Below are 21,364 nucleotides of genomic sequence, written 5' to 3'. Positions count from 1 at the left end.
AATTAAATATAATAAAAGCCTAGGCATAGCTAATATAGGGTTTTTTTAATAAGGAAGCTATAAAGCAATTTAAGATTCCTTCTATTACTACTACTTATAATAACGAAATGAATTATATAGACTAAGGAGATTAACTAAGGGCATCGCTAGGCTATGATCACCGCGTTTATTAGGGCCCTTAGTAGGCTCTAGCCTAGACCTTCTTATTTAATATTGCCCTCATTAATAGCTATCTTCTTTAACTTCACGGCAGCCTAAGTTAGAAGAGATATAAGTCGCAAGAGGCATAGCGAGGCTGCCTTATAGATGCCCTCATCGCGACCTTTAGTCCCGATTTTTATAGAAGGAAGAGATACAGGGCCGGCAACGAAGACCTTAATCACCCGGGCCATAAGCTCAGCTATCGAGGCCGCACCAAGCGCTCTGCCTATCACGCCTATCAGGGCCATCGCTATAGTATTGTGAGGTCACAAGCAAAAGAGAAGGCATTGGGGGAGATTGATGGGAACAGGGGGAAAAGGAAGGTACCTAAATCAAGGTATGGCTATGAGCTTTATAATATTGCACTATATAACTCATCGTACTGCTTTGACTTATATCACTATAGAATTTAGGTGGGAAAAGAAGTACCTCTCGTAAGCTCCATTTTGATTGGATCAAACCCCTGTCCGGTACGCGTTGGGAGCCTTCGCGCACTCAAAGAGATTGTGGGGGCTGCGGCTCGGTAAACTAACTCGATACAGACTAGCTGCCCTGATACAGATGTCTCTTGTCATGTCAAGTCTCTTGCCGACACGGCCTTGTTCCTACATAAGATAAATGGTACCTATAACAGGGAATATTGCCCTTCTCAAAGCTAAATTCTTACCACCTTTGCATTTCACCCACAGCTTGACGCATCATGGCGCCACCCGTTGTTAACAATGTGCTCGACGCTATCGGCAATACCCTTTGTGTACGTCTCAAGAATGTCATCCCCGAAGGATGCGCAGAAGTATATCTCAAGCTCGAGTACTTCAACCCAACCGGGTCATATAAAGATCGAATGGCCAAGTCCATCATCGAAGAAGCTGAGAAGAGGGGCGGGCTCAGACCAGGCATGACAGTGGTTGAAGCGAGCGGCGGTAGCACAGGTTCTTCACTGGCTCTTGTCTGTGCAGCTAAGGGATACAACTGCCACATTGTTACCTCAAATGTCTTTGCTGTCGAGAAGCTTCGGACTATGGGTGCTTTTGGGACACATGTGGAAATCATACTTAGTCCGTCCGGCAAAATCCACGCCGATCTCATTCCCTCTATGATCCGCCGGGTCATCGAGCATTCGCAAGATCCTCAGATGTATTGGACTGATCAGTTCAACAACCGAGACGCTTTCGAGGGATACAAGGTCCTCGGTTCAGAGCTGGTTGACCAATTCCCGAATGGAGTGGATGCTTTTTGCAGTGCTGTTGGAACTGCTGGTATGGCAATTGGAGTCTCTTCTGTACTGAAGGGTCAGTGGCCGGAATGCCGAGTGGCCGTTCTCGAACCTGCATCCTCTCCATGCATTTCCAGGGGAGAGGCCGGGACTCACCATATCGAGGGCATTGGGATCGGCATTATTCCGCCATTGTTGGATGAGAAACTGTATGACCATGCCTGGGCTATTGAAGAGGAAGAAGCTAGGGCTATGTGTCGACGACTTGCTAAGGAGGAAGGTCTATTGCTGGGAACTTCGACGGGACTGAATGTTGTTGGAGCTATTCGGCTTGCGCAAGACCTGGGACCTGGCAAGATTGTGGTTACAGTTGCATGTGACACTGGGCTCAAGTACATGAATGGCCACTTGTTTACGGCTTCATGATGCCCACTCGGTTTCTAAGCCCAAGGCATTGGAGGGAGAACCAATCCATCAAACAAAAAGACTTAGCCCATAGTCCATAGAAAACCCCATCGAGGAAAAATGGATCGAGGTGGAGCGGAAGCTGAATCGTTTGCTGCCCCCTGACTTTATCTTAGCCGTTCTATATAGCCGCCTTACTTACAAGCCCCATCCTTCTTAGATCTTCTTCTTTTTCAATAAAGTCTTAGTCATACACAAGATCAAAGAACGCACTTATAAACACATGACGGCATCAAGGCCCAATGCTGTTAAACACCGGAGTTCTTAGATCTTGACAGTCTAGGTTGATAGGGATGTAAGGTAGCACATAACTGTGTATTTTCCGTCGTCGCTGGTGGACTTTTTTGGAGACGCGATCGAGTAAAATAGAAAGAAGGAAGGCAACAATTATAATGTGGTGTTTAGAGTAAAACTGTTTGAAAGCATTCTTTCTATTTTCAACCTCACTCGAGCAAGCGCACTGAGTGTGATCCGGGTGCCCTTCCGTTTGTCTAGAGGGTGGTGCTCTTCAGAGACCTCGGATAAACGTTTGGCCCAGACCTTGGTGGCTCAGCTGAAATGATTAATATGTGGCCGATATTCTCTTTTAAAGACGTCACAATGATCAACAACGAGCCCTGTGGCTTTTGGGCGTCTTTTCTAACCATTTTGGTGTGTGGCGGTTCTCATATGCACTCGTCTACCTAAAACTCCGTCTTCAGACGGATTGATGTAACATTTCTCCCCTCACGCAACTCTTTTTCAGGAACTGCCTCATTCAACATGAAACGAGTTTGCGCACTGGGTTTTATCTTCCTGGATGTCGTTGGCCAAGGGGCAGGAGCCGCCATGCCAGGATGTGTGGTAAGCATCTCAATAGGACAGAACTACGCTCTTGACAACCCAGCTCATACTCCGCTTAGGTTGACTGCCCTAGAAGCATGGCGTTGGGATGCGGTTCTGAAGATATTTATTGTTTATGCTCAGCTTCCAAGCGCAAAGAGCTTATCGCTGAACTCTCATCCTGCATCAAGAAAGGATGTAAACCGGACGAAGTCGTTTCAGCTGAAGATTCATATGGTCCTCTGTATGTTAGAGCCGAGGGACCTAAGATCGGTCCGGAAGGGCCGAGTTCTACAACCGCGGGTGCCAATGCACCTGCCAACGCCGCTGGCCAAGGAGCGCCGGCAGTAGAATCATCAGCCACGGCAAAAGAAGTGATGGAGGCTTCGTCAATCGAGGCGTTTATATCGACCGCGGAGGTTATGTCGACCAAGGAGGTTATATCAACCGAGGAGGTTATATCGACCGAGGTTATATCGACCGAGGAGGTTATGTCGACCGAGGAGGTTATACCGACCGAGGAGGTTGTTTCGACCGAGGAGGTTAAAACGACCAAGGAGGTTAAAACGACCAAGGAGGTTGTAACGACCGAGGAGGTTATGTCTACGGAGGAGGTTATGCCGACCGAAGTGTATTCGCAGGACGTAGGAACTACGTCGACTGACGACACCGCCACATCGACCTCAACCGACCCTGTGAAAGCTGGGGTAGTGGCTTCAGCATCAACGGCGAGAGCTGTGTCAGAAACGACTGCTTCAACGAGCACCGAAAGCTCAACAGCCTCAAGTACATCAACGGAGGGAGAACAAGCCACTGACACGGTACTACCTGCTAGTGATAAATACTACCCCAGAGGAGGATTAAGTGCTGGGGCCAAGGCAGGTATTGGAGTGGGTGTAGCCTTGGGTGTTATAGGGCTCGGCTGTCTTGTCGCGGCGATCTGGCTTAATAGACGGAAGAGGGCCGCTACCGGTGCATCAGGAATGGGTGCGACACATGCCCAATCAGTGAAGTCGCCAAATCCTTTCAGTTGGCAGGTCGAGGTGGCAGAGATTGACGGACGACCAGCTCCCCAAGAGATGCCTGCTTGATCCCTTGGCGTGGCAAGTTTGAGAGTTGAGTGGGATTGAAATGCATAACGAGTGGTAATAGGGCTCATGAATATGTATTGACGGCTGTTATAAAATCAGGATCGATGTTATCTTGAGACTTGGTCCAGAGTGAACTGGTGATGTTAGTTGTCTTGAACCCCGGCCGGCTTGCTTTTCACAGTCTTAAGATGACCCCTCTCCTGCTGGCATCTAGAATAACTTTTTATTATTGAATTTTTATTGAAGTTTGTGGATAATTATTATGAATGCAGGCTATAGCAAACTAGTATTCGCATGTCGAAGTCACCTCTTCCACTGAACCAAAGCCAACCAACACACAATATGATCTGAGGACTCTATTTCCAGAACATGCAATCAGTCAATTCCATGAACCCTGTACCGTATTGTTGCATGATGTAACACGACCAACAGCTCATTCTCATTGCTCTGCATGCTTGCTGCGACATTAACAGGGGGTTCATTGTGGAACCCCGCCTCTCCTCGGATATGCAAAAAGAGGCGTAAAGAGGTCTGTGTTGTCATTTTTCTTTTCCCCTCCGTTCTCCGCTTTGTTCCTCTCAATCTGCCAGATTCTTGATCCAGGGAAAGATCCTTCAACTCTACCCAAAGAGACCTTGAGAAGCCATGTCGTCCCCAAAGTCTCGCCAATCCCAGTCGCCAACGGGGCGTTCTCCCACCACGAGCGAGCCCCTTGGAGACGCGTTGGTTCAGGGAACCGAAGGCCAGCCGAATAATGGCGCTATCGAAGTCGTACGGTTTCTCCATCACGCCGACCCCTTCCTATGTCTTGACTGCTCACTGCGGGAATGTCATATCTAGGATAACGATTCCGACTCTTCGTACTCGCTGGCGTAAGTTGAGGCTATCTGATATAAAACGCGGTGGCCGGAAAATGCTGAAATTTCGCAGGACTACAGTCACTGATACCCAGTCCCTAAGATCCTCCATCTTGAACTACAAGTGGGAAAATGGACGGCGTTATCACGCTTACCAAGAAGGATCTTACTGGTGAGCGTCTGAAGCCCGCAAATTTGAGTGCTAGGACACTGATGTGAGGCGCAGGGCTCCCAACGATGATCGCCAGCAAGAAGCTGAAGACCTTATGTAAGATTCACTCACAAACAGTTACCCTTGAGTGCTAGGTAGCTGATGGCGTTGCTTAGGCATGAGGTGTACCGGATCATCATGAACGACAAGCTATATGAGGCCCCTATCGGAGAGCAGCCACAGGTTCGTCGTCTAAGCGTTGAACAGGGCTGTCGATGGATATTCGCTTACAAGAGCTTAGAATGTTTTGGACCTTGGCTGCGGGACTGGAATCTGGGCCATGTGGGTTGCTAAAGTTCGCCTACATCTCGAAGTGCTAATTGGAGCCAGTGAATTCGCCGACATGCACCCTTCCGCAGATGTTCTTGGTGTTGACCTTTCCCCAATTCAGCCCAATTTCGTACCTCCCAACTGCAGGTTCGAAGTCGATGATATCAACCAGGACTGGACTTATCCCGAGAACAAGTTCGATTTCGTTCATCTCCGCGGCCTGACGGGCTGTATTCCCGACTGGACCAAATTCTACGAGGGAGCTATCAAGTTCGTGCTTCTTCATCAGTCATCTAATTTTCTAACCTTGAACAGGCACGTCAAGCCCGGTGGCTGGATTGAACACGTCGAACTATGGGGTACAGCAAAGTCAGATGACGACACCCTCAGAGCTGACTCACCACTGAAGACATGGGTCGAGATCTTCACGAAATTGGGCGAGATGACCGGTAAGACCTTCTTCTGGGACCACAAAGCAGCCGAGTCAGTCAGAGAAGGCGGCTTCATCAACGTCACAGAGCGTCGAATCAAGGTCCCGATCGGAACGTGGCCCAAAGACAAGCAGCTCAAACAATGGGGAGCCTGGAACCGTCAATTCTTGCTACAAGCTCTTGAAGGGTTTTCGATCCGCGGTCTTACCGAGATGCTAGGGGTAGGTTTGCTTTCTGCCACTCGGTGAAGAGGAGATCTAACAGGTGAAACTTTAGTGGAAGTACGAAGATGCTCAGTTGTATCTGTCGGATATGCGCAAGGAGTTGACTAATCCGAAACTTCACTCCTATCTTGAAGTGTAGGTTTGCAAACTCCTTTGGTTCCTAGTCAGCTAGTCCAGTCGCTAACGTAGACTGTTGTGAAGTACCGTCGTTTATGGCCAAAGGCCCGAGGCTACAGATGAAGAGGTCTAGATGTTCCGCGTCGCCATCCGCAAGGGAGTACGAGGTAAATAAAAACCAGTGTGTTTATTGATAACCTCTAACTAGTCAGCCTTCCGAGAGTGAACCTGCGTATTTCTAATTGAACAAGGAGTTGTTGTGTTACTGATGTGAGGGCCCTTGTGGAAGCCCCGGGTTCTTGTCTAGGAACTCTTCAACGTGGCGGAGCGTAAACATTAATATGGATAGAAAGAATCAAACTATATTATTCTGTGGCACAGATAAGGTTACTCCAAGCAAGTAGGACACCCCTCCCTAATGGTCCTAGTCCACCATTTAATTCCGATGTCTTGTTCTTTGGATTCTATCGGAATATCAGTACTCTCACATCTTTATTCGATTTTCTCCAATGAAGCCTGTGTTTGCAAGCGCTTTAGGGGCGTTGAACGTAAAGGGAACTAAAATACTCACATGTGGCCCCAAAAACACTGTTGCGTCATCTCCGCTGGAATCTCTCGTTTTACAGTGGTCGAGGGGACGGCCAAGACCCGAACGGCCAAGACTCATCTTCAAGATCATCGTCATCACCCCGCACGGAGTTAAACGGTGCGTCTGTCCTGGGAGTGTGGTGAGAAGAGGAGCCGTCGTACTCGGTAGGAGATGGAAGGCGCGTGACGTCAATGGGATATTCCGATGTGCCCAAGATGGGTCCATTAGGAAAGAGGTTATCCATGGCAAAAGCGCCCAAAGAGTCTTGGTTGGCGCAGGGAGAAGATGGCGTGCGCTCCCTAGTGTGAGAGGTTGTCCTGAGTCCAGGAGCAGCTGGAAGACTCGGTGGCTCGGTTGATAAGGATCTGTGATCACTTTGCTGCCATTGATCCGAATCATCTGCCCGCTGACTACTCCCTGCAGGCAGTTTCTGTCTCACCTGTGTCTCATGCTCACGGGGGGCCGACTCTTGGGGGGCTGTAGGAAAGTCATGCCCTCGCGGATGGGAAGTGTCATGATCGGATTCATAGGATATTTCCCGGTCAACATCCGGGTCTCGATTCCGATCACGAGCACTTCCGAGCGACCTTTGCGCGGGGGAAGTAGGTATGTCATTCAAGAGGCCATCTTTGGAGGTGCCTGATTGATCGGAACCTTGGCCATCGGCTGCACCCGCACGCCTCTCAAGGTCCTCCAGGCGTCTCTTCAGCTTCTCGCCTACGTAACATTACGTCAGTGACATCCAAAATGTGAATCTTTACAACGACTTACGATAGGCACGCTGAGCCATTCGGTTCGCCCTCCTTCTCTGCTCGGCTAGGTCTGTGATCAGAGACCAATCCCTGTCAGCGTCACGAAAGCCATCCACTAGGCCAGTATCCTCGTTGAGGCTTGGTATTGTAGTATGAATGCCTTTGGCATTGCCTAGCTGAATAGGAGGAAGCACTGGAGGATCGTTGGAGTCGAGACCGGATAAGGGATGATTGGCTGCAGTATTCAAACGAATGGGGTTTAGCTTTTTCTTCCATACGGCAGTGTGGTTATCAATCCCAATGTGAGGTTCCATCAAGTCCAGTTCACGCGGAATATACCCAGGGTAGTTATGTTTTTCGATATAGTTGAAGCCTGGCCCTGGATGGGATAACTGAGGTAGAAAGTCGCTACTATGCTCAGGGCCGTTGATGGGTGCGTTTCTGTCGTTATTGGTGGTTGTGTCTGGTATGCTCTGGCCTGCATGTTTGGAGCTGTATTGATGCGCGGCTTGTGGCGCTCTCTCCAGAGATGTGAAAGTGGGCTGATGTTTCGGTGAACCTTGATGCTGCTTTTGAAATTGCTCCTCCGTCACGACCTCATCTTCCCGAGGTTGGCGTTGTTCAGGCACAGAGGCTTCAAACCCATCACCATCACCAACAAGGTACGAGCAATTGCTGCAGACTGGTCCCTTTCGGCGATCCTGGTCTTCTGAACCACAGGAAGGGCAAATCCAACGCCAATGTCGCGTCTGCCAATCCTCGAGACGTTGGTCATGTTCAACACCAGCGTTTCTGTCTGAGACCTCTTGTCTAGGGCTGTCGGAGACCACTTTATCCTCGACATGTTCTCGGGCTCGTTCCTCGCTGGTGGCCATAACCGTGTCGTCGAGCTTGAGCCAGGCCTCTACTTCAACCTTATCGCGACCCTCCTTCTCGGCCTGAGTAGCTACTGCCTCGCGTTGTTGCTCAGAAATCCTAGCAGCACGCGCGAGTAAATTTTGCGGGGCCTGCTGTTTTGGGCTCTGAGCGCTCAGGTTAAACTCTTCACCAGGAAACAGGAACTCCTCCTCGCCTTCCAACAACGACATATCTGTTGTTCTCTCAGCGTAGTATTTCTTTTGAGCCTCCTTGGATTGAGTGATGGCCTCAGCTTCAGCCTCGCGGTGATCCTTACCAGCCTTGACAGCAGCTTCCAACTTGAGCATAGCCTCCTCGTCAGCCCTATCACGAGCCTCGGCTTCAACCTGTTGACGGGATTCAGCAGCCTTGAGCTCAGCTTCAAACCTAAGCCTCGCGTTCTCCTCAACAGCTGCCATGGCCTCGGCGTATTTTCGACTTCGCTCCTCCTCGGCCTTTCTTTCAGCCACCAATCTCTCGCGGGCAGCCTTTTCAGCCTCGACTTTGGCCTTTTCGATCTCTCTTTTAGCCTCTGCTTGGGCAGCTTTCATGTCCTTCATTTGACGACGGTGGGCCTCCTCGATTTCGAGCATCTTAGCCCTCGCCTCTGTTTCAACCCTGTCCCGAATCTCGGCCTCGGATTGTCGGCGAGCTTCCATGACCTTCAGCTCAGCCCTGAGTCGATCTTCTTCAGCGCGTTCAGCCTTGATTCTCTTATAGGCAGCTTCCTCGGCTGCCGCTATAGCTTGAGCGTAGAGTCGAGCTCGCTCCTCCTCCTCAGCTTTCTGTTCGGCCTTCAACCTCTGATAGGCAGCCTCTTCCGCCTCGATCCTGGACTTTTCGATCTCCCTCTTTGCCTCTTCCTGAGCAGTCTTCATCTCCCCCATTCGGCGATGGAAGGCTGCTTCCTTAACATTGTGGATCTGAACCTCAGGCTCATGAGATAGTTCAACTGTCTCCTTTCGCTTCTCCTGCTGCATGGCAATGTCTCTCTGCAACTGCCTTTCCAACGGCCGAGCTTGCAGATATTTCACAAGCGCTTCGTCACCGGCTGCAGGCCTGACAGAGGGCGAAGCGAGATAGTCCGACAATATAGGAGGTTGATCTCCAGTAGCACCTCCAGCAGCTTCTCTATTAGTAGCGTCAATGAGATCTTCCCATGACTTCCAAGACTGTACAGAAAGGATGTTGCTGGTCTGATCAGATAGTTCTCCTTCACTTCCAAATACGGCTAACCCGAGATCTTGGGGTTCCTCCTCGTCGTCTTGATTCACCCGGTAGCTGTTGTCTATATCTGACTCCGAGGCTTCGGAGTTCGTCTCGGAGTCCGGAGCTACAGGCAATGCCGAAAGGGATATTTCTTCGAGATGCCGACCCAGATGTGTGGTTATTGTAATCTTCCCAGGTCCGGCTTCGTCTCCGCACAGAGGGCACTCGATCTGTTCCCAACTCGGTTCCATGCCATGGTCGAGAGCCAGGTGTTGCAGCCAGTTGGCGCGGTTGGAGAAGGTAGAATCGCTGCGTTGGCATGATGTGTCGAGACACACATACGGCTGCAGATCAATGTAGAGATGGCGTCTATCGATGTTAGCGGTGGCTTCCGACTGTTGGCTCCGTTGACTTACTTCCATTGGGAATTAGTAGTTATGATGACCGAACGTCCACATGCAACACACGGGAACGCCTCTCCTCTTTTCGCTTCCTCTGGCAATGGGGGAATCCGGATGGATCGATTGCCATCCCTGTAGCTCATAATAGTCTCTGCATATGAGCTTTCCGGATTTAGAGATGAGCCAAGGCCAGAGTCGTGGAATTTTGAGCCCGCGGTGACTTCAACAATTTGTTCAGGCTGTTCAGCATGGACTTGGTTGCGGTCTCGTTCGATCTGACACCTTAGGTAACGTTGATAATTGACCATACCAAGCGAAGAAAACAACTTAGCATCAGCTGCCGGGAACCGATGCTCAACCTTGTTGGCAAAAACTTGATGAGGTGCCCAAGAAGACAGAGAGACGTTAGCTTCGGTCATCTCCGGCTCTGGGTCCGTGGCTGGGTCTCGAATCATCTGGTCTAGTTCGATGAGACAATCGACATCGGTCTTGAGATCCTCTGCGAGTTCATGAACGTCCGCAGTGCTGTATTCAGATGTTGAGTCGCTAGACGAGTCGTCGGCCACGTGGGAAAAGTTGACTTCTTCCAAAATGTTGCTCACTTGGTCGCACAGCCCTTTGGTCTTGGGATTTGAGATGTGTGCCGCAGGGACAAGACCTGAAAATAGTTAGAGACTGTTAGTGGGCAAGAGATCATATCACTCACGATCGATAAGGGTAGATGAAAGATGGGAAAGCGTCTTCATCGTGGCTTGTCTCAACTTCCGAGATCGCTGGAACTTGTCGTCCAGGCTCCCGCTGGCCACTCCATGGCCGTCGGACCAAAGCGAGAAGCAGCTGCGACTTCGATCGAGGCTAATGAAGATATCCCTGGGAAACTTTCCCTTGTCGGAGAGTATCACCACAATCTCGCGAAATAGGGTATCGAGGGCTGCAGTGAGGCGCGCCGCAGCGCTCTTCTCATCAGGCTCCTGGGCTAGGCCGCCATGCTGGTGTTCGTTCTGTCGGGACTGCCACTCGCGAATAGCAGTCTCTAGGTCGAGAGCATCCTGTGATCGTAGTAACGCCGCCATTGAGTCTCAAACTGGGATCTCAACAGCTTGAACGCGAGAGTGAACAAGTCGAAAAGAATGAGCCGTGAGAGTGCTGCTTTCGCTGACCACCCACTGCAGCTGAAGCTGCACAGCCCTCACAGCCTGCATACAAATCACAACGCATCGCCCCAGCCGCACCCAAGCAGCCAATCTCATGGCTTGAAACAGCACAACCTCCACCTCGCCAAGCGGTTGTACGTCGCATATATGCCTCGTGCAGTCTGCCTCGGCCTCCCAGCTGCGCCTCTGTCTGCTTTTCGACGTGGGTTGAAACTGGAACAACTGTCCAAGAGGCAAACTTGCTTCTCTGGCTTCTTTCGCGAGAGCTCTCTGCCTTCTCCGAATGAATTGACCCGACACTTTGACCTGACATCTCGGCCTTTTTCCTTAATCGGCGACATGGAGCCCGTCTCACTGGCGTTGGGCATCCTCCCGGTAATCGGCGGCTCAATTGGCGCCTACAAAGCGACCGTCTCAAAACTCAAGATCTTTTGCCATTACTCCCGGGAGGTGAAACGACTGCGACAACGCTTCGATCTCCAGCGGGTTGTTTTTCTCAACGAGGCCGAACTGCTTCTTTCCGATGTCTTGAGAGACAAGGCACTCGCAAAGAGTATGGTCGATGGAGAAGGTCAATCACGATGGGATGACTCCAGCCTTGAGGCCAGCGTTCGAGATCACATGGGCCGGAGCTTGGACTCGTTTAAGGATGTCATGGAAGAAATCGACACCACCATGACAGAATTCCAAGAGGGGTTAGATTGTTTCAAGCAGTTAGAGGCCGAGAAACAAGAGGTATGGTTAAGTGCGGTCTGACTGTGATAGCCCTACTAACAATAACAGGACGAAAATGTCAAAGACGCCGTCAAGAGACTACGCAAGAGGGTCAAAATCACCTTCAGCAAAGACAAGTTCGACGACCTGACAAGCAAGCTCAAGCGATCCAACAAAGACCTCGAACGCATCCGCAAACAAGCTCACGACATCAACGCCAAAGACAGTACCAAGTGCGTGACCAAAACTTGCTGCAAGGTGGAAAAGCAGCCTCCCCGCCACTTTCCGTCGTTTGGTTCCATACGAAGAGCTTCTCGGGCTCTTCACGAGGCTTTGCTAACCGCTTGGTCCAATGCCTCGGAAAGACAACTTCGGCACTCCCTCAGGCTGTTTCTGGATGCTGAGGGAGCGGAGGAGGTGCGAATGAACTTGGCCATTCTATGCTACGGGCATCAGATGACACATGAGTAAGAAATCCCCGGTGGACTTCTCTTCAGACCATTAACTCAGTTACAGCGTGGCCACCACCGAAGCCAACTTGATCCGCCTCCACGTACAGTCACGCACCCTCGAATCGTTATCATGGGCTCGTCCAACTGGCCTGTTGACGCCAGCCGACTCGACAACTTCAATCGAATCCCAACACTCCGAGGAAGGTAGTAGGCGGAAGCGACAAAAGGTACGATTTGCACCATCTCCATCCGACACCGCCAGGGACGCCCAAAACGATTTCCCTGATCACTCCTCCCTATTGCCCAAATGCCCAGTGTCCGACTGTCGGGTTACTCCAGACTCGGATGTGCTTGAGCTCTCGGGCGATATCTGCATGGAAATCAAGCGCCGGGTTACTCAGCACTTGATCTCACAGACCGAGAGCTATGTCCCTCCATGCCTGGGCCACATTGACTGCTCGGTGGAAGAGAGCTTTCGGCATTCTTTTTATCCATCACTGGGTGATGAATCGGATCACACAGAGTGTCAGGCCAGCCTAAGTCCAGAAGATGTCATGAGGATGGACGCCATCCTCGCGAAACCAGTTGACAAGAGACTAACCATTGTCCACCAACTCCGCCTGGCCCTCCAAATCGCGTCGGCTGTTCTCAAGTTCAGCTCGACGCCGTGGTTAAGAGAGTACTGGAGTGTCCGTGATCTGTACCTCTTCCACGGAAGCCAAGCCGATGAGTTATCTGCATCTATTCAGACGATGCACTTTAAAGTCGACGTTGTCAATTCGCAGAATCTAGACTATGAGTCCTTCATGGATGTGGACATGTCCTTGCCCAATACTCCCATGTCAGCCCTCATGGACCAGGCAACACGAAAGTACGGTATCCGAAACATGACGCTATACAGTCTCGGTGTCGTGCTGTTGGCTATCGGGCAATGGGCGCCAGTCGATCTCAACGACGTGGAGGAAGTGCGTCGGCTGGCTGCTGAGCCGTGTCGTTTGGGGCCGAGGTATCAGGAGCTCACACAAAAGGTGTTAGACTGCGATTTTGGCTATGGAAAAGATTTGACTAAGCCGAGGCTTCAGGAGGCTGTGTACGAGAATGTGCTGCTGGAATTGGAAACGATGATTGAGCGGTTAAACCTGAGCAAGTAGTCGCCTAGTTTTCAAGTTGACCAGGAGGTGAGAGTGTCATTGTCATATAGCGCCCTGGTACATAATCAGTAATCATTCCAGTTCCATGTCTACAAGTCTGGCCCAAACCATGCCGTTCTCCCTCAAGATCTGGTCGCGTCGTACAATGCCTCATATTGAGTGCCAAGTCGGGGAACTCACTCAGGATGAGTCAACAGTTCAGTCACGTGTTATGAATACCCAGCCTTATTTAAAACAGCAGGCCCCCCATTTCGACTTAGGCATCTCTCAAGTCAGCTTGAGCTGCATGAATTTCAGCCGGTTTTAACAAGCTCGCCTACTTCACCTACCATATCCAAATCGACACCAGAAAAATCGCTGTCACATCCCATTTTTCACTCAATGTCACGATGAATCTCCTTCAACTCCCTACGGAGATCCTGCTGCTAATTCTTCGCCTGCTGGGACCCGCGTTCTTCCGCCGTGATACTCGACGACTTATGGTGTCCAAATGGTGGTATGAGCTCGCCAGGCTGGTCCTCCTTCGAGACCTCCAGTTCTCTGCCAAGTCACTTCCAATGTTTTTCAGGGCGGACATGAGTTCTTTGGTTCATCAACACACAAGAACCGTCAACATCGCCTTCGATGGGGTCCAGGATCGCAAGGCAGTGCTCTCAGCATCGCCGGATGTCAGGGAAAGAATGGTTTCAGACTGGACAACAAATGTGGCCAATGACTTGACCTCACTTGCCGCCATTTTACAAGATTGCAGAAATCTGCGCAGTCTCAAATTGAAACCGAGACCAAAGTGGCGTTCCCGGAGCGTGTTCTTGCGGACTTATTTCTCGTCAGACGCGCTGGTCCCTCTCCTATCTGTCGGCCACCTAACCTGCCTCGAAGTCGACACTGTTTGCACAGGGATCGGTGGTGCATTTAGCCGCCCCGGGTCTCACATTTGCGAAGACATCAGCGCGCTGCTCCCCACGCTTCGACGATTGCGGTGTCGAATGAGAACGATCTGCCCCAGGATCCTGAATCCTCCTGGAGAGGGCACAATTTCCAGCCTCGAGGAGGTCATCATCAACTTGAATTTAGGGGATCTTTCCCACCATGCCCCGCTTCAGCACTCTTACCTGTGCGGAATCTTCGTACCCGGCTTATCTTCAACGTGGAAAGCAGACATGGAGTTAGGAGCAAAGGAGTTGGTGAATAGAATGGCAACGCCGCGGGTTGTAAGGGTCTTGTCACGCGCTGTTCCTGGCCCCCAAATGGAATGTTTTGATGCCATTGCACAGCGTCGGATGATGCTCGCGCCTGGTGCGGCATGGGAGGCAGACGCCGAGGAGGTGGTGGAGACGACGGCAGATGAAGGGTCCTGATCAATTCTACATCTAAACGGTTTTGGCTTACACACTCAAGTGAAGTGTATATATTTGTGATTGCTTTATAGGAACCCGGAAAAGGAAGATATCATTGCACCAACTTGGCAGCAGGACGAATACGATTATATCATTGAAAGCGAGAAACTGATTACTTGGAATTGATACGACGGGGGAAATTATGACGCCTCTATAGCAGCCACATTGTCTCGTCCATTAGGTTAGGACATGATACATACCATCCCGAGGGCTTGTCTATCCGTTCAATGCCCGACACGGTGCCTTGGTCCCCGGCCCGACCAAAGCCGGAGATGAGAAGGAGCGCCAAATTGTCCCACATTTCCGTGCCCGCATCTCCCAGTGGGGCCGATATCCACGGATCCCAGTTGTCATGATTCAAGCCGGCAACAAAACAGCACTTTGATGCGAGAAACACTCTGTCTCAGCGAAAAGAGTTAATAGATGCTTTGATGGTGGATGATAGGCATCACAGCTTTCAGAATGACACACGACTTGATATGGTAAGAGATGCTAAATGAAGTACTATCATTATCAACGATGGGGATCAAGCTTGCCTAGGTAGTGTGCGTTTGAATATCACGGGCAAACACCACCATTCACATTTTCGCCGAGTTGGTCGAGTTCAAAGCTTCAATTGCGGCAATCGAGGTGTAGAATACATGACAACAGAGCCCGTTCCTCACCCCGAGGACCCCAGTCCTATGCCGACTAAGCTAGCATCGAGATTGACTATTCGTCGATATCCTGGAGGACCTCAACGCTGGCTCCATTTCCAAGCTTCTCACGGAGCTTCGTTGCGAGCTCCTCAGGGCCCCTATAAAACTATTCACAACGACAACCATAAACAACTGGACCATTAACTTACTTGAGCATGTAGATGGGAGGGAAGATGAGAGGGGAAGGTAGGAAGGAGTATTCGGAGTTGCTGTCGATAATCCTGGCTCGGTGTTAATATGGGCAGGATCCGATCTGTCTTTGCTAATGAACTCACTCTCGGATGGTTCTCTCGTCGATGATGTCGCCACCATTGGATCGGACTTGGATCAACTTCTGGAAAGGGGACTTTTGTTAGTCCTGGTGGGGTTTGTCGCGTAGCTCTTGAACTTACAGCCATGGCGGAGGTTGGGTGGTTTGGATGCCTTGTGTTTGATGTAGGTGTTTGTTGTTAGAGAAATGGTTATGCTGGCGGAGATTATGCTCTTGGACGACGGAAGAGCTCGATATTTATAGACAGAAGGATAGCGGCTAGTGTGACTGCAGACACCGAGAAAACTCTCAGTTTGGCTACTCCCAATGTCGAAGACTACGTCATCAGTATACTCGCCAGGCAAGTCTCATCGTGGAGTGCGAGCTCCAGGACCTCCACTTTGCCAACGAATGCAGAATTACGAATGAGGCAAACACGGCACGGCCCGTGGCGGAGCATCACCAATGGGCTCAGCATGAGGCTGAAACCTTTCACGCAAAGGGTGCACGGAAAGATCTAGCGATGAAGATCATCTACACTGATGGAATGCTACATGTTAAAGGTTGGCCCAGACGACGCTACCAAGTTCCTCTGCCAGGAATTTCGCGCATGTGTGTTCCAGATGAGTGACACAAGAGATGCGCCCATGAGTCGATATCTTGGCCAATGTGTGGTTGAGGAGATTCACCGGTGGAGCGCATGTCTCACTCGATCTGGCGCCAAGAGGGCCCTGATATCGTGGCGAGCGGGGAGCTGATTCAATCCGAAATGACTGGTCGCCTCTTGTCTGCCGACAGCCAGATCTACACTCGACAGAGCAATCACAAGGAAATGAGTGAGCACAGTTTGCCCTGATGCATGCCCAGGTGTGGCCTCTTGCTTGTGGCCAAGACATGGGAGAAAGAGACATTGTTGACGCGACATCGGGAAGGCTCAATTGATCCCGTTACGGGTCAACGATCATCAACATTGTCTTTCAACTTCGTCATCAAGTAGTAATCTGAGACTGACTCTCCGTGCCAAAATAGAGTCTTTTCCCGATTTTCTCCGTAGCTAGTCAACAATACAGCGCCCCCAGAGGGGAGGAGAACAAGGTACTTGATGGTTCCGTTTTCGTTGTCACTCCCGGGGAGGACCATGAATCTGCCCAAAGTACAGAATGTAGTTGACGTGAATCAACTCCCGCCACTGGAAGTCAACAGCTGTCACATCACCACAGAGTAACCCGAACGGGAACACGCGAGGCGGAGTTCTCTAAAAGGGAAGTTTCACTTGTGCCATAACTAGTGAATCCTTGGTGAGGCACAAAACTGACTAAGTTCAGGAGTTTCGTTCTGGATCCAAGAGCTTTAAACACCACCTGCTCCCCTGTGAATTCTCCATCAGCAACCAATGATACATCAAACCTCCAATCCTGTCACTTAATTTGCTATCCCTCTTGAGTAAATCCGAGAAGGTGATCTAGAGGAAAAGTTGACCATAGCCGTTGCCGTCCCCAGCCTGAACATCTACAGGTTCAGGGTCCCGAAGTCTAGCGCCTGTCGAGAAGAGTTCCTCCCTCTCCGGATAGGGGATCTTTCGCCAATCATCCTGTGCCCGCTTGGCAGCCTTCAGGAAACGCGCCTTGGTCTTTTCCAAGTTTCCAGCAACAATCTTGTTATGACGCTTAACAAACTTGCCGTCGACTAGGGCGTGTTCGACATCGCCGGCACTGGAATGCAGCATAACTGCAGCCACAGGGTCGACCCAGCCGAGCATGCCGAGGCCGGTGCCGTCCCAGACGACAACATCAGCCTTGGCACCAACACTCAACACGCCCAGGTCCGGGCGGCGCAGAGCAAGACCGCCGTTTCGCGTGGCGAGGAGGAAGGATTGGGCAACGCTCATAGGGGACGTTGCCGGGATCTGCCAGTTCTGTAGAATCTTGTCATTGATCTTCTCGCGTGTGCTTTGCAGCCACAGGCGAGCTTGAATCATCAAGTCGGTCGAACCGTACGCATGAGTGTCAACACCCAGAGCAGCTTGGTCCATGATTAGCGCACTGTACGAGTGTCCAATTCCCATTCCCATTTCAGTCTCTGGGGTAATTGCTATGTGCTGATTGGTGCTACGCAACAGCATGGCGCTTTCGTGGGTGAGGGCTGTAACGTGAGAGAAGACAACAGGGATGCTTATGTTCAGCATATCGAGAGCGTTCAGGTTCACTGGGGAGTTATCGGCTGCGGATGATTAGTTGCACAAGTTAAGCACAAAAATTGGACAACACTTACCCCCATATGGACCGCCGCTGCTATGCGTAGTGATGACAGCAACGTCAAGCTCTCTGGAAGGCGATACTGTTAAACACACTTCTTTCTTCCCGGACACGGATGTGAACTTACCTGGCAAGGCTGAAGACCTCATCTACCGATTTGGAGTTGGCAGTAGCAGGGGTGAAGCCGTCAAAAGCCACGCCAATGCTAACAGGCGTATCCTTCACCGAAGCCGATTCTACAATGTCGCGAAAGTTGACGAGCTGCTGCGAGATGGTGTAGTTGGCAACCTCATGGAAAGCGTATGACCAAAACACTCGCGCTCCACTGTCGATGCTGGCATTCAAACCTGCCCAAGCTGTATCGTCTGACCAGGTATGATGAGCGTGGTCCAGCGATGTGGTGGTGCCCGCATTGAGCGCCTCATAGAGGCCAGAAAGCTGACTGATGTAAACTTGTTCAGCGTCGAGGCGACCGGCAGCGGCATACTCGGAAAAGCGGCCAAAGTACTCGACGAGAGTGATGTTTGACATCATGGTCTTAAAGAGAGTCTGCCAGCCGTGTCTGTGGGTGTCGATGAATCCCGGCGTGAGGATTCTGCCAGAAATGTCTATAACCTCTGTGTCTGATGGCACAGAAACAGGGGCCTCCTTGTCGGCCGACCATATAGCGGTGATACGGTCGCGTTCAACTAGAAGATTGCCATTTCTAATAACATTGAGATCGTTGACCTCATTGTCATAGGCAATGATAGTGCCAGAAGAGAATAAGATAGACGATGCATAGACCGGGCATGTTGCCTTTACCAATGCAAAAATGGCGATCGAGAAACCAGTCGAGACCATTATAATGTCGAATATGGTATCAAAAAGATGTTGTGCTGTACACGACATACGTTCTTTTTTTCAAGTCCACGGGGCTGGCCAAGCTTTTAAAGAATTAGGAAGTCCTATCGCAACTTGTAGGCTCCCCAGCATTTCGAATTAACAGAATTGCCTTGGAAACAACAAGTTCCAATAAGGGAGCAACACCGAGATTCTTGTTAGGTCATGCTTTGCAACTCACCAACCGGCATGGCCAAAAGTGCGGAGCCTGTACAGATCTCGGGGTTTCCGGATTGCCGAACCTCTGATGCTTGAAGATCGCGGACTAGCGTCGGACTAGCGTCTAAACCCTGCGAGCGGAGTAGCGTCGGGTTGGCGTCTTCTGATCAACTTCTACACTCCCTCCGGATGGATTTGTCTGGACGTACCATTTGGTAAACATTCTGCCTGGTCTGATCCTCATGAGGCAACTCGCCCCCAACGCATGCCTCTCCTGTTTCACTCAGAAGCGCGGGTGCGACCGCTTCGTGCCTGCTTGCGGTCGATGCGCAAGGTATCAAGGATCTTTGAACCACGCGTGATGCTGTAAACTCACTACTTGACCTTCTAGAAATAACACGCCTTGTCGCTATGAACAGCCTCTGGAGCCTCCACGGCAATTGGATGGATTCGCCTTGGATCAGGACGGGGGCCTCGACCAATTGCTGACATCACGCCTCTTCGACACCCTGGGCATTCTTAACACCAACTTGGAGCAACTCGCCGATGTCTATCTCCTATCTGTTCACCAATGGGTACCCTTGATACAACCTTCGACTTTCAGAGACAAGCTGGCAACGCTGAGAAGCGCTCCACTTGCCGAGCTTGCAACCTTCATGCTCCAGGTGGTACTCGTTGTTCCGCCTGCCTCGTTCTCGCGCTCTCGGGTCCCCATCTTCGATCCCCACCTGTCACGTCTTTTATACAGGAGGTGTAGAGACTCCTTTTCATTGCTTCAAGCAAACCGTCGAGACCGTCTGCTCACGATTCAATCTGGCATCTTGCTCAGCATTCACGAGCAAAGCCAAAGGCTTTATTCCGATGCTTACATTTCCTTGTCGGCCTGTGCTAGCCTCGGCTATGTAATGGGCCTAGACACTAACGCTGACTTTAGTGACCCTTTTTCTCTTGAGAAAAAGCTTGCCTGGCACGCCATCTATTTCGGCGACGTTGTAAACAAGCTATCGTTGGAGCGATGCAGCCGACCTATGCTGGTCCCAGCTTATGCCACATTTACAAAACGCAGTACCCTCTGGAATCCTTCTCCCGAACTTCTTGATTCGCCGGCCACATTTGAATCGTCTTGGTCAAGCAATTTCGTCAAGTTTGATCATATCGACCGGCAAGCTGAGGCAGTGAAAGTTCTACATCATGTACTGCAGTTAACCAGGCACCAAGCTGTCTGCCTGGAGATGCTTATGGACCAGGAGGTCTGGAAGCTTGATTTCATGATTCAAGAGGGGATTCGTAATGCAATCAGCACACCTGCGAATCGCCTGGAGCACCAATACAGTCTTGTGGTAATCTTCTTGTTGTGAGTACCTAAGCTATTAGCTCATAGCATATGAACCATTGCTCACCACTTTTAGGTCTACCTTCGAGCTACACAAGAAAAGGTTGGCGTGCATCAGAGACCAGCGAGGCTCGGTTGAGATCAGAAAGATATCAGTTGCAGCGTTAGAATCATCCCTGAAGGTGGCCTATGACCTGTTCCATATGGACGAAGAGGCCAGAGCCATTGATGCCAGAATCTTTGACGAGTGGATGATGCCAATCACTGTCATTATTCTCATGCAGGCAGTAGCATCTACAGCCACTCTCCTGGAGTAAGAACATCATCTTGACACCGGCCCCATATTTCAGCTGGCTATACGGTCGTTAAAGGCTGCAAGCCATCGATGGATGATATCAGGTTTGAATATAATCGCAAAGTTACATGCCACTGCTAATATCAAATAGATATAATTGCCACAGAGCTAGGGAATTCCCGAGCTTTAATCTGTTAGATTAGATCCTATATTTACCTAGCTTCAAAGGTATTTATATACAACTACCCAGTAGGTCTATGAGGCCCTAAAATCCAGCAAAGTTTCTCGAAAAGGTAGAAATAAAGAAATGCAAGCAACTCAGAGATGAGGCAGCTCGTCTAGAACAAGGCATGCGTTCTGCCACCAAGGAATGAACAGCAGCGATCAAGGTGACGATTCCTCAGATAGAACTGTGGCTTACGACAGAGTCCAGAATGCGCTTACCGGCCTCCAAATGCTTATGAAGGAGATGGTCACATAACAAAAAGGCTCTCTGACCAGTCTGGGGACCAACAGCAATACTGTTGACCCTAGCTTGGAGGATCCTAAGCCCGCGCCCCCCGTTCCTCATCCTAAGACAGTCTGCGCACCTAGGGCCCGGACCGTAGACAGAGGCGTCGGCATCGACACAGCCCGTGAAGGCACTGTCAGTAAGAATCAGAGCCATAACAACCGCCCGGTAACCCATGCCACCACGGCACATACGCAAACAAAAGATTCTCCTAGTTTAGATGGCGAGCAGCAACAAGACTCGAGTGACGGCGTGCAGTTCCGGGAAGACGGCGTGTCGGATGCTGTCTAGCGCGGACTCCGCCAGGTACAAAAGGAGGAAAGCGCCAGACGTAAACAGCTCAAGTCAGAGGAACAGCTT

The 21,364-nt window shown here is 50.6% G+C and overlaps 7 protein-coding genes across 7 annotated transcripts; 4 read left to right on the top strand and 3 right to left on the bottom strand.

The window, feature by feature from the left end:
- Nucleotides 1-901: 901 nt before the first annotated feature.
- On the top strand, nt 902-1,843 carry NCS54_00973900 (PALP domain-containing protein; the record flags this gene model as incomplete). The annotated part of the gene is made up of 1 exon (XM_053155075.1): nt 902-1,843. One exon carries the CDS (start codon nt 902-904, stop codon nt 1,841-1,843), a length of 942 nt encoding a protein of 313 aa, XP_053011050.1.
- Nucleotides 1,844-2,644: 801 nt separating this feature from the next.
- Nucleotides 2,645-3,795, top strand: NCS54_00973800 (CFEM domain-containing protein; the record flags this gene model as incomplete). Its single annotated transcript, XM_053155074.1, has 2 exons — nt 2,645-2,725; nt 2,785-3,795. 2 exons carry the CDS (start codon nt 2,645-2,647, stop codon nt 3,793-3,795), a joined length of 1,092 nt encoding a protein of 363 aa, XP_053011049.1.
- A 645-nt stretch (nt 3,796-4,440) lies between these two features.
- Nucleotides 4,441-6,038, top strand: NCS54_00973700 (Hypothetical protein; the record flags this gene model as incomplete). Its single annotated transcript, XM_053155073.1, has 9 exons — nt 4,441-4,566; nt 4,636-4,667; nt 4,726-4,824; nt 4,879-4,920; nt 4,980-5,046; nt 5,105-5,403; nt 5,449-5,785; nt 5,841-5,923; nt 5,990-6,038. 9 exons carry the CDS (start codon nt 4,441-4,443, stop codon nt 6,036-6,038), a joined length of 1,134 nt encoding a protein of 377 aa, XP_053011048.1.
- A 487-nt stretch (nt 6,039-6,525) lies between these two features.
- On the bottom strand, nt 6,526-10,826 carry NCS54_00973600 (Hypothetical protein; the record flags this gene model as incomplete). The annotated part of the gene is made up of 4 exons (XM_053155072.1): nt 6,526-7,211; nt 7,266-9,721; nt 9,769-10,411; nt 10,460-10,826. The coding sequence occupies 4 exons, from the start codon at nt 10,824-10,826 to the stop codon at nt 6,526-6,528; spliced, it is 4,152 nt and encodes a 1,383-aa protein (XP_053011047.1).
- Nucleotides 10,827-11,126: 300 nt separating this feature from the next.
- NCS54_00973500 (Hypothetical protein) lies at nt 11,127-13,224 on the top strand (the record flags this gene model as incomplete). Its single annotated transcript, XM_053155071.1, has 3 exons — nt 11,127-11,642; nt 11,691-12,088; nt 12,138-13,224. The coding sequence occupies exons 1-3, from the start codon at nt 11,247-11,249 to the stop codon at nt 13,222-13,224; spliced, it is 1,881 nt and encodes a 626-aa protein (XP_053011046.1). The 5' UTR covers nt 11,127-11,246.
- A 2,108-nt stretch (nt 13,225-15,332) lies between these two features.
- Nucleotides 15,333-15,717, bottom strand: NCS54_00973400 (Hypothetical protein; the record flags this gene model as incomplete). The annotated part of the gene is made up of 4 exons (XM_053155070.1): nt 15,333-15,417; nt 15,469-15,540; nt 15,595-15,653; nt 15,712-15,717. The coding sequence occupies 4 exons, from the start codon at nt 15,715-15,717 to the stop codon at nt 15,333-15,335; spliced, it is 222 nt and encodes a 73-aa protein (XP_053011045.1).
- A 1,314-nt stretch (nt 15,718-17,031) lies between these two features.
- On the bottom strand, nt 17,032-18,667 carry NCS54_00973300 (Amidohydro-rel domain-containing protein; the record flags this gene model as incomplete). The annotated part of the gene is made up of 3 exons (XM_053155069.1): nt 17,032-17,789; nt 17,841-17,893; nt 17,952-18,667. The coding sequence occupies 3 exons, from the start codon at nt 18,665-18,667 to the stop codon at nt 17,032-17,034; spliced, it is 1,527 nt and encodes a 508-aa protein (XP_053011044.1).
- Between the last annotated feature and the right edge of the window lie 2,697 nt (nt 18,668-21,364).

This window comes from Fusarium falciforme, chromosome 7 (assembly GCF_026873545.1).
Source record: "Fusarium falciforme chromosome 7, complete sequence".
Taxonomy (NCBI): domain Eukaryota; kingdom Fungi; phylum Ascomycota; class Sordariomycetes; order Hypocreales; family Nectriaceae; genus Fusarium; species Fusarium falciforme.
Note: the sequence above shows the minus strand (reverse complement) of the source record. Positions and strands in the feature narration are given on the sequence as shown.